The sequence below is a fragment of the Polyodon spathula genome, chromosome 7 (assembly GCF_017654505.1).
Source record: "Polyodon spathula isolate WHYD16114869_AA chromosome 7, ASM1765450v1, whole genome shotgun sequence".
Classification (NCBI taxonomy): Eukaryota; Metazoa; Chordata; class Actinopteri; order Acipenseriformes; family Polyodontidae; genus Polyodon; species Polyodon spathula.
Window position 1 is genome coordinate 14,624,893 of NC_054540.1, and position 16,384 is coordinate 14,641,276.

At 41.0% G+C, this 16,384-nt stretch overlaps 1 protein-coding gene across 7 annotated transcripts in view; it reads left to right on the top strand.

Moving 5' to 3' along the window:
* Positions 1 to 16,384, top strand: part of LOC121318216 (SH3 and multiple ankyrin repeat domains protein 3-like) — a 281,025-nt gene that overhangs the window by 79,685 nt on the left and 184,956 nt on the right. The window contains exon 1 of one of the 7 annotated variants that reach the window (XM_041254658.1): positions 3,940 to 4,294. The exons of the other annotated variants lie outside the window; for them this stretch is intronic. Within the exon in view, the coding sequence (XP_041110592.1) occupies positions 4,208 to 4,294 (87 nt within the window). The 5' untranslated portion in view covers positions 3,940 to 4,207. Of the gene's footprint in view, positions 1 to 3,939; positions 4,295 to 16,384 lie in introns of those variants that run through there. 7 annotated transcript variants of the gene reach the window in all.

Sequence of the window (16,384 nt, forward strand, 5' to 3'; positions counted from 1 at the left end):
ACAAAAAGGTTAACGAGAGGAAACAACAATAGAATAGCATCTATAAAATGAAAACTTGTCTGCCGTGCTTTTTGAGTATAGTGTGCTATGCCTTTGACAGTAAAAAAGAAAAGTATTTAGAAAACTTAACAGCCCATAATTAGTGCACAGTAACTCAAGTAGCTTAATTAATCTACTTCACATGGTGGGTTATGTTAAGACAGATGGTGGATTTCCAATACTTATTATAAAATGCCAACATTATTTAGAAGAAAAAAAAAAAAACAACACACAAATCATTCTGCATACTCTTGCAATAGGAGGCAAAACTAAATTAACCAAACACATGGTAAAAAAGTCGATTTCCAATATATGTGTCATGCATATAAAATGGTTATGAAACAGGACACCTAAGATAAGGCATTGCAGTCATTGCAAGTTTTAAAATTTTATAATAAACAATAAAAAAAAAAAAACAATAAAATAAAAAAAAATTAAAAATTAAAATAAAAAAATTTGAAACAGGACACCTAAGATAAGGCATTGCAGTTTTCTTGCAGCTATTTTAACCATGCTGCTGTTTACTTAGGAGGCTAGTCGATCAAATACGTCCTTATTTTATTTTAGCAAATGAATCAACAAACACAAGTAAGCAAGAACGGATTCTGCACATCATTGTTCATTTAAAATAATGATTTTCTGGCACTTTTTATGCAAGATATTATGTAAAAGTGTCTATTACAAGATTTACGGTTCTGAACTTTTTGCAAATGAAATTTGTTAACAAAGGCCTTTGGGGATCTGAGGTAATTTACCTATCCACTGATTTTGCTCTGTCAGGAATCAGAACATTGTATTATTGTACATTTCCTGAGGCAAGTGTGTGTATTGGGTAGCTAGCCATGGTATTTTCTTGTATGTTTTTATTTCATGTTTGTTTATTCGTATATTTATGTAAATAAATATATGATTTATTTGCAAGAGGGATCAATAGGACATGCTTTATTTTGTACATGTTAATATGAATTAATGTAAGATTAGTACAGAATGAAACGGGAAGCAAAGCAAACTACATCATTGTTAAATGGCGAAGGTGGAAACATTTGGAGTGGTAAAATGTACTGTACTGTAATTTTAATTTTTGCAAATTGAATGCAGAGCAGTCTCAGTTTATCGAGTAGGGATGGGGGGAGTGGTTTGGAGCAAAAACTTACAAAACAATCGTCTGTTCTTCTCCCATGTCTAAACCACACCCGATCTTTATATTTGCACTTTGCTGAACTTCCCTGCAACACCCCACTAAATTGAACATTGAGTGTTCAATTGTTGCCCCACTGCTCCTGTGAAGGACAAATTCATATAGCTTTTTTTTTTTTTATCTGAGAGGACTGGCATGGAAAAACTCTGCAAGCAAGTCTCCCTGAGAGATGGAGAACATGTGATCACGTGGTTGAAAAAAGATTTCTTTATTCGGCTCAGACAATGGCAGTACAGTTAGGAAGCATCTGATCTTATTGCAGAAATCAGCCCTTTTAGTGTATTACAAACAGCATTTATTTTCCTGTGCGGTTGCTGATGCAGCTTGGGATTGGTTAGTGTGTATGAACCAGTTATACTGTGTATGTGTGTATATGTTTGTATACATAATGTATATAACTTATCCAATTACTCAGTCAAATGGGTCCCAACACATTAACCAGGCACAGCAACTGCAAATATATTATATATGTTTTTGTCATATGGTAGTCAGAATAAATACAATTTCCAGTTACTTCGTAAGAATATTAGTCCCTTGTTTATTGCACTTTTATTTCTTGACATGTAGTAAAATATTTCAGAAATATAGTAGAGTCTGCATGCTTTGACTTGTTACAATAAAAATCCAGATTCTGTTACAAAATACAGATACTGATAGACAATGAAACTCACTTGGCTGCATTCCAGTGCGATGTTACACACTGGAAAGCTGGGGTGGCTTATTTACGCCCTATTTGATAATGTTGTTTTCTTACATCAGCATTTGTACCCACAGCCTTAGCTCACCAAATGCTAAAGGGCATCACATTTGTTGAAGTGAAATGTTGTTAACCTTTTCTTAAAAAACAGCTCAGGCGTAATAACCATGAGAAATATAAACAAAAGCAAGTCTGAAATGCATAACAAATAATGCTGTGAGCTTTTGGATTCCAGTGATGCAGTGTTAAAATCTCTTTTGGGTTCACTGTTTCTACTTTTTAAATAATACTAAAATGTAGTGATTATGAGGCATTTTTTTTCATGTAGCAGGAATTTTTGGGTTAAAAACTGGACTATTGTACCTGTTTCTATGAGAAATTTGAGAGCACCCTCACCACCAGGCCCTAGATTTACAAAAAAACAGGGTCAGAGGAACATTGTGGGTCTTCAACATTTATTGTCCCATACTGTGTAAACATTAAGACCCACATGTAGAATGTTGCCAGTATTAAAAAAACACAATTGTAGTTTTTAGCGTAAGCAATGAAGCTGTTAGTAGGACACACCAGCAATTGTACAAAAGTTAGTTATGTTAAAGTTCTGTCTTCAGTTTGGTGTCATTCACAATAAGGCCATATCATCTGTTTATATATATATATATATATATTTGTACTTCTTTTGAAGTAAATATAATAGGAGTACAATCATAACAATTGCACCACAAAGTGTGTTTTGACTTCATTTGTGCGAATGTGAAATACAATGTTAAAAATGTCCTTGTAGTCATTTAGCTGAAATAACTTGTGCCAGTTGAGGCTTGATTTACCCTGATAAGCCTACTGTGCAGAAATGTGATAAAGGGCTAATTGAAATCCAAAATAAATATGTAATATTGCCTGAATAGTCTGTTAGAGACACATTCTGCCTAACAAACTAGTGAAGCATGTAAAACACATTTGGTGGGACGCCAGACTGTTCTGTCTACTGTACATATTCTTCTACCCACATCAGAAATATTCAAGAGTTTGAGAGTGTTGGAAGAGGATGTCTGTGCACTATTAAGACAAAACTCATGACAGGTTAAAAGGTTTGCCTTTACCTTAAGCTGTATTGTAATGCATCATTTTCAGTATAAATAAATAATAATAATATCAATAATAATGTATATAAAATATATTCTGTTGTCAGGATATATGGCAGTCGTGCACCAGAAAATTCCCAGCAGCTTATCACACCTGGAGATACATTGCATAATGCATATCTGAGCACTGTACATATGCATGTGCTGTTATGGATCTTAACTTTATTTTTACTTTGTAGTAAAGCCATTTCACGGGCACAATTCATTTAATTTATTTTTAGTGAAAAATAAACCTTCTCTTTTTTTGGAAAACAGAATTTTTTACATTATGTTAAGCAATACTGTAATTCTCTATGTGGTATGCAATATACCTTGTGTATAATGTGTACATTATTAACACATTATTGATAATGTATTTGTTAAAAACAAATTTGCACACATTTGGTCCAGTCACTGTATTGCATAGATGTGTAATTTCCCCAAATGTCTTTTCCCATCTAGAAAGTTAATTTATTTGGGCCCAATAAGCTCAGCTTAGTTTTGATGTACAAAATAAAATCATCCTGAGATGGTGACCCATTTTTCTAGCTGCTACAGTTCTAGAAACTGCCACCAACAGTTCAACATATTTCTGCACACATAACACAGATATACATGTCCTGCACATGAACACAGTTGCATTTGCATTTGGTAGCATTCACAGAGTAAACAAGCACAACACAAACTCACAGAAAACCAAGCTGAACACACTTTGAATTCTTACAGCCAAAAAATACATGCATAGATAGCCAATACTATACAGCTGTGTTCAGAATTATCGGCTCTAGAGGCCCACCCAAATCCCGCCTCCTCTGAGCTGCTGCCTGCCTGCCCCCAGCTAGCAGGCAGATAATCCAGCCTTTCTCTGTGTGATGGTGTGTGATGCAGAGTGAGTGGCAGCCTGAAGATCTCAGCCAGTGTAATTTCAATGTTGTCTCAGTGTAACGAATGGAAAACAGGGGAACATGCTGCTGCTGGCTGGAGCTTTGATCTCTCTTTGAACCCCCAACCTCCTTCTCTCAGGCTGTCTCTCACACAACAACCCCCTGTCATCGCATGCAGTGCAGTAGTGCAAGGGGGGTGGGGGGGGACCTTGCCATGTGGACGATGTTTTGGCCGATGGATTTCTGCAAATGCTAAACGTGATCAGAGATGGGTTCTGCTTTAGGAAGGAGAGAGGCTCTGGAGAAAAGAGAGAAAAAGACACAAAAAGACAAGAAGTGCAAAATTAATAGTAAGGTATCCCAATTTCATTTTTTTGTGTGTGTTTTGGAAATATTTATTTTTAGCTTATACATTTACTATCTGTTTTCCATGAGTATTACAGACTACATTTGAATGAGTATAGTTCTTTCTGAAAGTGTTATGCATTTAGTGGAAATAGCTGAGTGGCTAAAAAAATGATGAGCAAGATATTTTACAATCTGACCATCAGGACTGTAGTACATTTTTAAGTTTTGTCATGAAGTGGATAGTCTGTAGACAACAAATAGCAGTTGCAGTATTTAAACTGGTGAAAACCTAGTCCTTTGGAGACCTGGCACATGGCATTGTTTTGTGTGTTCTCCACCCTTAAATACAAATGGTATCTGCCAGTACCTCTCTGTATTATGCACTTGAAATCCTTTACGGAACCCTTGCTGTGTGCAGACAGTGGCATCATGAGGCTACTTCTTCAAAGTGAAATTTCCTTAGTTAAAAGGAGATACCACAATGTTAACTGTTTATATGTATTTGGTTGTTCAAGAATGTATTTATTAATCAGGAGCTTTAATCCTTGTTGTAACAGTTTATTTGGTAGGAGCATTGATTGATCTTATGTATCTATACAGGGGTGGAAGTATTTGGTAATATTTGCATACATAAAAACAATGATGCTATGTTCAGAGATTGCTTCTATTTTAATGAAAGTTGTGCTAATAGGGTGTGTCACTCAGTATGTGAGCATGCTTTATACAGTATGTGGAGGGGGTAACAAAAGAATGTTGTGAGTTGTCATGTTTGGGTGGTGAGTCAAAAGACAAACAAGAAGAGGCCTTAGCTACTGTGGTGATTAGAACCCACTTTAGGCATGTCATGGTGGATTTCATAGCCAATGTAGGCACTAAAGTTCTGCTGCCAGCTTTTAAAGACGTCATGACTTTTTTTGCCACGTTCAACTCTCATCCTTTACTAATTTGAATAGCTGTGCATGGAGAAGTTGAGGTTAGTCTCACGTGCACAAAATAAAAGTTTCACTCCCTTCTGGGTTACTGTGCAGTTCATCAACAGAGCCAAGTCATACTCCCCAAAAAAATATTTTAATTTGGGGAAAATCTGGGGTTACACATTTATGGAACAAACTCCAGTGTGCCGTACTGTCACATGCAATATTATATGAGGATAATTCTGTTGGTAATAAAAAACTAGCTTTATGGCTATAGATAAAATTAGTTTTCAGATTGTTTTCACCTATTACATCTATTGTTTTCACCTATTTATTTTAGGGAAGTAGAGTAGAAAATATGCAGCTGCTAGGTATACAAATCAAATCTTTGGAAGTAATAAATCTCTTCCCAATAGATCCTTCTTAAAGCTAAATGTTCATGAAAAAAATTCAAACTAATGAGGCATAGCAATATGCATATGAATGAACTGCGAAATAAATGAGAAAGCAGGACAGGAAAACAAACAAACAAAACACTGGAAGCAAGGTGAATATAAGAAAGTGTAAATAGCATCAGGAGGAAGAGACACACTGATGGGTGGAACTTTTAAGGTTACTCTTCTGAGTGTTGTGCCACATTTACTTATTCTGTCTCTGCCTAGTATCTTTTATATCATTATCTTCAAGGTTCATTTAGGAGTATTTTATTTATTTATACAATAAAGTGTTTCACTGTTTTCAAAGAACACTCTCCTACACAGACTACACAGACACAGTAAAGGATTTCATTCAGCTGTAAAACATACATCAAGCATGTTGTGTGCCTGTACTTTATATAACAATAGATGTTACAGTATATTGTATACAATATAGAATAGGGTGCTGCCCAAGTGGCACCACAAGTGGGCAGATATAAGCCATGTGATACCAGCAATCAGACTCCAGTGATAATATACAACCTTTTTTATCTATAGTGTTTGCTTTTAAGCTAGCACTAGGATTACATTTTTTATTATGGTGCCTCTTCCCTCATAAACTTTTTAAACTGTTAGGTTATTACCATAACCCTGGTTCCCTGAAAGAAAATGACAACCATTACCGAATGGGAAAGAGCCTCTCTGACCGTCAATCTCTGAGCAAATATATAAAAGCTGCCCTATCAGGGCCCTGCTGTGAGGGGGAAGTCCTGCCCACCTCCTGCTGAAGAGGGACGTCCTCACAGTAGCACATCGCCATTTTCTTTCGAAATCAGAGATCAGCTGGGGACACGATCTCGAAGGGTAATGGTTGTCATTCTCTTTCAGGGAACCAGGGCTCCCTGAAACGTTCCCTTTCAATTCGAATGACAACCATTACTGAATGGGAAAGCCGTACCAAAGCTGTCGTGGCTCCAGATTACTGACAGTACAGCCCCACGGCGATAGCAACAGAGCCCACATGACGCCTAAGGTCATGCCGCCTGCAAAACTCTAGAGCCCAGAGAGGGTCTTGTTCGGTTTGTCACATCAAGGCGGTAAAAACACACAAATGACTACCTGTCCAAGTAGCAACATTGCATAAGTCATCAAAGGAGGCGCCATGAAGGAAAGCCCATGAAGTTGCCTGGCCTCTGGTACAATGGGTCGTAATGTCCATCGATAATGGGGAGTCCGTCTGTTCATACGCCAAGCGTATCACATCTGTCACCCAGTGCACTAGACATTGCTTCAATAGGGCCTGACCTCTAGAGCGGGACCCATAGCAGACAAAGAGCTGGTTGGACTGTCTCCAGGACGGTGTCCTATCCAAATAACAGTGCAAAGCCTGAACTGGGCATACTCGTGCGGGGGAGGTCTGAAAGTTTCCAAAACCACCGATTGGTTAATATGGAATGAGGATACCATCTTTGGCAAAAAGGATGGATTTGTTGTTAATGTTACCCGCAAGTCCCTTCCAGTGAAAGCCATACATCGATGGACAGGTCGATGGACAGTGCATGAAGCTCACTTATTCATCTGGCAGATGTAATGGCTATTAAAAATGCCACTTTTAATGTAACAGGGCGCAGTTCTGTTGAGGTCATGGGCTCAAATGGAAAACCCATAAGGGCCCGCAGTACCAGTTCTAGATCCCACTTGGGGACCATACTTTTCATGGGAGGACAAAGCCTCCGAGTCCCTTTAAGAAATTGCACTGCCAGGACACTGAGTCAATTTTGTCATGGCACACTGATATTGCTGCCAGGTATACCTTCAAAGTAGACATTGATTTTCCTGCGTCAAACAGGTGTTGTAAGAAGGTTAATATCGTCTCAATCGGGCAAGTCACCAGATCGTGACCTTTGGCAAGGCACCAGTCTTGGAAAACTTGACATTTATATGAGTACTGGGCTCTAGTGCTCGGCACCCTAGGAGACTGTAGTGTTTCTACTACTGCATCTGGCAAACAGACGTCTGAATAGATGGCTGCATTTAACAGCCAGACCAAGAGTTGGAGCTGGGCTGGGTTTGGGTGCCATAATAGCCCCTCTACTTGGCTCAGGAGGTCCTTGCCCAGCAGGAGCTGCCACGGCTGAGCCGACAACATGTCGGACAGGAGAGCAAACCAGGGGTCTCGGCCATCTGGGTGCAACCAGCAGAACCTGTGCTCTCTCCACCCTGATCCTCTCTAGTGTCAGGAGTATTAATGGTAGCGGAGGGAATGCATACAAGTGCTCCTGTGGCCAGGGGTGAGCTAGCACATCTACTCCCAGGGGAAACCCCCATCTCTCTCCATGGAGAACCATAGGGGGCAATGAGTGAAAACCGCTCCCAAATCTGTTCCACCATTTGAGGATGCAGCCTCCACTTCGAGCTGTCTGGAGCGCCTCTGGACAGGAGGTCTGCTGCCTTGTTGTCCACACCGGGGAGGTGAACTGCCCTGATGGAATGCAAGTTTCTGTGCTTCCAGGACAGGAATCTGTGTGCTGCGAGGTGAAGGCCCGGTGAGCGCAGGCCACCTTGGTGATTTATGTAGGCTACCACTGTGGTGTTGTCTGTCCGGACCAGCACATGTTTATTCGCTAATTTCTGGCAAAAATGTAAAAACGCCAGACTCACTGCTTGCAGAGCTTGCGCATTGCTGCCAATGTCTCTTACACTGACCTCTTATTCCTCTCCCATTCCAGACTGCTCCCCAGCCCAGACTGGAGGCGTCTGTAGTGATCACTTCCTTTCTGTGAGGGGAACCGAGGGGAGATCGGGGGCGCAGATTGTTTTGATGGAGCCACCACTCTAGTGTCTTCTGGCATTGTCTGGACACTCGCACCAGCCGGTACCGATCTCAGACTGGGTGCACCTTGAGCGTATTCACCCAGGCTTGCAGAGGGCACATTCTCAGCAGCCCTAGTGGAAGCATTCTTGAGGCGGCTGCTATCAGCCCCAACAACCTTTGATATAGTTTGACCTGTAGGAGAGCATCCTCTCTGAATAGGGAGAGTGTGGTCTCCAACGACCGAATCCTCTCTTCCGACAGTGAGGCAAGCATGCTCACAGAGTTCAGGTTGATCCCCAGGAACACTGTGGACTGAGACGGTACGAAGTTGCTCTTCTGTTGATGTATTGAGGGCCCCAACTTTGTCACATTCTCTATGGCCTGTTTTGTGTGTGCCTCTGCGCGTGCTTTTGACTGCGCGCTAATCAACCAATCGTCCAGATAGTTTAGGATCCGAATACCCCACAGCCTGAGTGGAGCCAGTGCTGCATCCATGTGCTATGAAAATGTGTGGGGCGCCAGCGAGAGGCCAAATGGCAGCACGCAGAATTTGTATGCGTTGCCTTGAAAGGCGAAGCGCAGATATTTTCTGTGCGCGGGATGGATCGTGAAAGTTGGTGTCTTGCAGGTCGATCGATGTGAACCAGTCGCCCAGTTGGACAGACTGGAGGATAGGCTGTGCTGTCAACATGTTGAACTTCCTCTGTTTGAGGAACAAGTTGAGGACCCTGAGGTCCATAATTGGTCTGAAACCGCTGTCCCTTTTGGGCACCAGGAAGTACCTGGAGTAAAAGCTGCTGAGGGCATCGCTTGGACTTACCAAGCATACAGCGTTCTTCCTTCGAAGATTGGCGATCACCTGTTGAAGGAGTATCGCCCTCGCTGGTTCGACGGTGGTGAGGAACACACCCTTGAAGGGTGGCAAACCTATGCAGAATTGTAGAGCTTATCCATGTCTCATAGTCGATAACACCCAGGAGTCCTGGGTGTAGCCTTGCCATGGGTCGTTGCTGTTCGTCAGTCCGGTGGTGGTGGTGGGGGGGCTAGGTGGCAGCCGGGGCCCCTCAGGGGTGTTCTCCCTTGGGCTTGGGAGGGGGCGGGTCTTTCTTAGGCCCCGGCCTCAGTCTTCAGCCAGAGAACCGGTTATCCCTGGCCTGCAGTGGTCCCCTGCTGCTTGCCCTGCCTCTGCCTTTGCCTGATTGTCTAGTCTGGGGTGGAGGGCGATGTTCAGACCCTTTTACCCCAGCAGGCTGTGCATGTCACCTTGGGCGCTGGCTGTAAGCTGGAAGATGCGAAAACTTTGAGGCGACCTCCGTGGCCTTGTGGGACCTCTCAAAGCTCACATCAATGGTCGCCCCGAAAGTCTGCCCCGGTGTAATGGGGGCATCCAGCAGCCCCACCTTCTCAGACTCCATGACCTTAGCTTGTGTCAGCCACAAATGCCGGTGCACAGCCTCCGTCGCCACCAGCGACCTACCTGATGCCTGTCCTATCTCCCCTATTAGGTCAGTTATCGCCTTAACCACCACCTGGAGCTCCCCTGGGTCTGCCTCCCTGGCTCTGTCCTGCAGCCTCTCCACCAACTGGCTCTGGAAGAGCATCAGTATGGCCATGGCATTTGCTGCTCGCACGGACAGTGCTGCCGAAGAAATATGTTTAACTTGGTGGCAGTTTCTAGAACTGTAGCAGCTAGAAAAATGGGTCACCATCTCAGGATGATTTTATTTTGTACACCAAAACTTAACTGAGCTTATTGGGCCCAAATAAATTAACTTTTTAGATGGGAAAAGACATTTGGGGAAAATACACATCTATGCAATACAGTAATTGGACCAAATGTGTGCAAATTTGTTTTTAACAAATACATTATTACACATTATTATGCATTCTATGGTATAAGAGTGAATGCAGTTTGAGCCAAGTATAGCCAAAACTAAAAATAAAGCCCTACACAGAGGTTCTCAGTCAGGCTAGTGGTACTGTGTCAGCTGCATCACGTGGACTGTAGAGAAAGTTTACTGTATAGAAACTGTGGATTGTTGTGTAACAGCTTACCTTAATAAAAGTGTCATGAAGAGAGATGCTCTGGGCTGTACATAGATCTATGGCCTCTTGTTTCCTGACAGCCCTCTGGGAGAACTGGACGCAATCATAGATGTAGGCCTATTGTAACTTTACACAAATCAGAAACCAATTAAATTTATTTTGTTTCATTTGTTTTGGAAAGATTAATTAAAGCTTTTATTGTTTTTAAACGTGTACGTTTTCTAACATATGGTATTCCTGTCAATGAAAATGCAAACTGAGTCCTGATAATCTTTGTCCTGTGTATTTTTTATTTTTGTATCCAATATTGGAAGTAATCATTTTCATTTCCCACTGAACTGGCTGTAGGACAGTTTGGAAGCTACCAGGTCTGTAGCCTCTGAATACTGAATACCACTGTGCCCGGCCACCACATTTGTTATGCACATGACCCTAACTGATTTAGCTTCTTTTTTTTTTGCCAATAACTGATGACACACTACATTCCTAGCTATTTTCACAAGCTTCTGAGAAGCCAGTATTTCCCTGGACTCATACACTGTCAATAGGGGCCAAAACAATGCTCTTACTAATATCATGACCACCACAAGACAAAGTATGTACATTTAATATAGTATACAATCAGAAAACAGACATTATAAATAACAGTCATTAAACTATTCTGGTTCTCCTTTGAAATAGCTTAATAGACTTAGTTGTGTGTGGCCTCAATAATATTGTGTGTCTAGTCTCGGGTACATATACAATACTGTAACTTAGTAATAATTGTGAAATCTGAAGTGTTTCAACCTGCTATGCAGTGTTTGTTTGGCTATTAGAAGGTGTAAGAGTGTGCAAGTCAGAATTCTGAATGGAATTAGTGGTGACCAATAAGAACACTGTCTGAATGATAGTGAGAAATTCATTTTGAATACCTGTAATTTTAGCAAGTACTCTCTAGTTTGGACAATGTAGTTATATGCAGAATACATACATAGTGATTGCTTATTCAGAAAAGGCTGTAATTGCAATTAGTAGTTAGTGTGTCCTTTGAGAAGAGCATCATGATGCCTGACAGGTAGATATTGCAGCAGTACTAGGCAGCAGACGGACTGAGGCCACAGTTCACGGATGTAAATAAAGAGCAGTGATTCAGTGCTGGATCGTCCAACCTTTTTGGCTAAACATTTTCATAAAAGACTAACCTTCAGTTTAGCACTAAAACTAAAAAAAAGCTGATGAAAATAAAATAGTACCAATAAAATAAATGTTAAAAAGGGTTTTACTATGGTAAGCTAGGACACTGCTTCTATTCTATTGGGGCTGTTTAAGCAAGTTTAACACTAGTCAGTTTTCTGCCCTTTGTATTGAATATGCTGAAGACAATTCTCCTGGACTTTCACTTTGCAGTCTGTCATATGAATTATATTTTGGAAGTCAATGCACTATATATTATTTAGATGACTGTCATATAGGAGGTGGGAGAGCCACTCTGGTTTGAGAGACAGTAGTGGGAAAAGTCAAGGACTGTCGTACAAGACACCTGCCATGCTACCCCTTGTGTTAAGAAACCACTGAACAAAAGCACCTCTATACAGTACTTGCATGGGAAGAGATTTGCCAAGATTGTATTATATTGCACATGCCAAAGCCACCACACTTGTAGATATTCCTCCTGGTTTGCAACTTGCGTTCATTTTTCTGATAACATGTATAAATCAGTAGATTTAGGCTTGTCCACACAAGTGGGGCAAATAATTTAACTGTTGGAATAGCTGTTACATGCAGTGGGTTACCATGGCAACCAGGTGAGTTTTCATCATTCTTTTTGTTTTTTTCATTTTGTCTGAGCTGGAGTAAAATGGGCTCTGCTAAATACTCATGGCCTATTTTAGAAAGCCTATTTACTGTATATCCATCTCGGGGTGAAAGCACATCTCAATTTAAAATTCAATGTGTTGTACTGTATGTTGACTTTGAGTTTTGGTTCATATACTTCTGTCACTGGTCGATGTGGACTCCAGCCTCATTTGATAAGGTGTACGCACATTCATCCTAATGCTCCCACTAGGATGAATGTGTTTGTTGATTTTTTCATCCTTTCACGATGGGACACAACTAGCGCTAAAGATGTTTTTTTTTTCCTTCTATTTTTAACTAAGATTAATTATGACCGATAGCAGCAATCTGGATTAAATCCTTCATTATAACAGGGGAGTGCTTTATCAGGGTACTGATAAAAATCAATAGATGTGCGACGGACAGATTACTGAACAAGAACAAACTACTGTTTTTTGTCACTAGCTTTTTTTTTTAATTTATGTGCAGCAGTGTGGGGTAAAGCTCATTCTGACTCGTCTCCTTGGTAAGTCCAGTGCTTTGAACAACTGTTTGGAAACATGGTTATATAAAGACAAATTCGACGACCGAAACTTATACAAAGCGTATAAAGTACAAACGGTACAATCTGAGGGGGAGGATAGGAGGGCATTTCCCTGGCTCTGCTTTTTTATCCCAGGCTCTGCACTTTGTGGGGTTCTTTTTGTGTAGGAGATACATGAAGTGAGATTGAGAGAATGCAGTGAGATTTGTAAGCAAGACTAAACAGCTGCACTATCCATTTTGCTCTGTACACCTCCTAATACCATATGCTGTCCCATTAAAGCTATTGAAGCCACTTATCGTTTATCAACAATTAATACACAAGCCTTATACAATGTTCTCAAAGCCAAAGTTATCAGAAGTCACCTCCATAGCTACCTATTGTTTCTGTTGGGATTGGGTAGTGTTTAGAACATAAAATATCACAGAGCCGGTTGAACTGTCTTGTACTGCAAGACAAGGCAGGTTCAAATATGTACATTCCAAGCTCAGTTATTCTTGAGGTAAAAATACACTTCATACAGAAGTAAGTTATCAAGGAGGTTCTGTGCAATTACTTGTCCTGAGTGCTTTTCAAACCAAAATATATATATATTTATTTTCTGGTTGATTATAAGCAAAAGCTGTTATAATAATAAATTACAATGTTTGTATGTTGGCAGATGTTAGCATATAAGTGAAAAGAAAAGCAGATTTAATTGCTCTTCCTGCAGTGATTTAGAGGGCACTTCTCAAACCCAGTGCACTAGAGCAGTCATTTTGAAAAGAGCTTTGAAACAGAATTCAAAGTTATAAGTCTAAAGTTGCCAGAATGTTAACAACGAAAATAAAAAAATTACAGGTACATTATTTAAACAGTTGTAGCAACATGTGGGGATGTATAATTCTTCAGTATTTAATATTCTGTGGTTTCTCTGTTTGTTTTTTGTAGGTGTACAGTACACGTGGGGATAGCTGTCACTATAGGTGTTTTTTTAATCAAGTCACATAATTTAATGTGAGAATTGGTTAAAAAAAAATGTGGAAGCTCTTACTTTGTTTACTTTGCACAATCTCCTCCTCTTGTAGCCGTAACACTTTAAGGACTACTGATCTGATGTTTACCCGTGAAACTCACGTTTTTTCACAATTTTGAGAGTCTCATCACCGTGCAATGGATTCTCACGTTTGTGCATAAGTTTGTTATTGTTTACAAGGCTGCAAAACCCTTTTTATGTGATACAGCGGTAAATCCAATACAACTGTCCAAGCGTATTATTTCACTTAGGGGGAGTGCGTGGTGGAGGGGTCACCATGAAGAGGTGTACTTTACCATTCTATATTCGTGACAGAGCATCTGGCGAGGCTGGGCCTCACTATCAACAATGCAAAGAGCTGGCTAACACTGGTGCAATGCACGACGTACTTGGGGCTCCGTCTGGACTCCAGTATGATGTGCGCATACCTGTCAGATGACAGATTTGCAGCTATCCAGGTTTGCCTCCTATTGTGCCAAAAACTGTTAGGTCTGATGGCCGCAGCCATATCGACCATTCAGCTTGGTCTGCTTTGCGTGCTTTCCACTATTTGCGCTTTGCCCTATGCCAGATATCTTACAGTTTCTGCAAGAACTGCTTGATACTGGTAGGTCACCTTCCACTTTGAAGGTGTATTTAATGGCTATTTCTGCAAGCCATGCCCCCATAGAGACTTGATATTGTACTGGATGCTCTCACGAAGGTCCCGTTTGAGCCCATATACTTCATAGAGTTGAAGTACCTGTCTATGAAGACAGTCTTCCTTGTGGCTATCACCTCCGCTAAGCAGGTCAGTGAGTTGCAGGTGCTGTCTGTGCACAGCTCCTGCATGCGTATTTAGGTGGATGGCAGCAGGAGGTCTCTACGCACCAACCCTGCTTTCCTCCCCAAGGTGATCACAGCCTTCCATATTAATCAGTCTGTGGAACTGAAGTCCTTCCTTCCACCTCCATTTGCTTCAACGGAGGATAAGAGATTGAAATTTCCTCTGCCATGTGCGGGCATTGAGATGCTACATGGCTGGGACAAGAGCTCTACGACAGTCTAACCAGCTCTGTCTGTCACAGGACACAGACCCTAGGAGAGCCATTCTCAAACATGCGTCTGTCACATTGGATTGTGAAGACAGTCTCGTCTGCTTATGATGGTGCTGGCTTGTCTCCACCTGGGGGGATAGCCGCACACTCCACTAGAGCGTTGGTTACATCTTGGGCCCTCTTCAGAGGGGCCTCACTGTCCGATATTTGTACTGTGGATAGCTGGGCTACGCCTCATACTTTCTCCAGGTTCTACCGCCTTAATGTGGTAGATCCTGCCCTGCTTTCATTAGGCACAAGGGTCCTTGAGGGTGTAAGCTTACACTGCTAACCCTTGGGTTATGCAGTTCTGATGCGTCCCTCATATGCTGCCGTTCCTTCTCCCTCGCGATGGCTCTGGTATACATTATCCCATACATAATGTTATTGGTGGCTGTCTTTGAATTGAAAGGGAATGTTAGGTTACTTACCATAACCCTGGTTCCCTGAAAGAGAAGACCACCACCAACCGCGAGGTCGCATCGGCCGCCCTCACGAGTTCGATGAACAAAGAGAAATGTTTTCCTCCGGATGATGGTTTTAATCCCTCGGTGGGCGGGACTGAGTGCATCATGCCAGGCAGGGGCCTATCAGCAGCTCTGGTATAGAGAGCTCAGCAATTACCTACATAATGTCGTTGGTGGTCATCACCAAATGTTCTCTGTTTTAATAATAATAATAATAATAATAATAATAATAATAATCACATACACAACTGAAGATTTTATTAAAACTGAAAATCAATACAAAAATATATTAAACAAATGTTCTCAATAGTTACATAAAAATATGTGTAGATGTGTTTTTTAATAATGTACATGTTAAACCGGATCACATATATACATTTAATGTTAAATATCGTTCTTTTTTTGTTTATTGTGTACCCAGACTATTTCTTTCTTTTATTTATTTCGTCTCCTCAAAAGGAGCAAAAGCAGACAGTATTTTCTTTTCATGACTAGCTGCAGTTGCGTTTTATTTGTTTCGCTCCCTGTGTGCATAGCCCTTAAGTCTAGGTCAGTAGCGTAGCTGTCAGCCATGTGCAATCTTGATCTGTTCCATCACCTGCACCCCCCCCCCCCCCCCCCCCCCCAAGAAATAAAATCTAGTGGTAGGTTAAGGTTTTTCATCAATCGCAAGGTTTTTCAGCAGAGGTCTCACTGATATGAGCACTTAGGGGTTGACATGTCTGTGTTATGCAGGACTGTAATGCAAGACATATTTTACAGCACTTACAACCAAAAAGAAACACCATGGTACACTTTAGAATATACTAACACACACATAATGAATGCTTATCTAGATTGACTTGGCAATCCACAGATCTACACCGAAAGTATCTTGGCCAAATTATTTGGCAAGTTTAAACTTTAATCTATCAGGGAGTACCAGAATTTAGTGTCTGATGCTGACAGTAACAATCAAACATCATGTTTCGATGCACAACATTAGG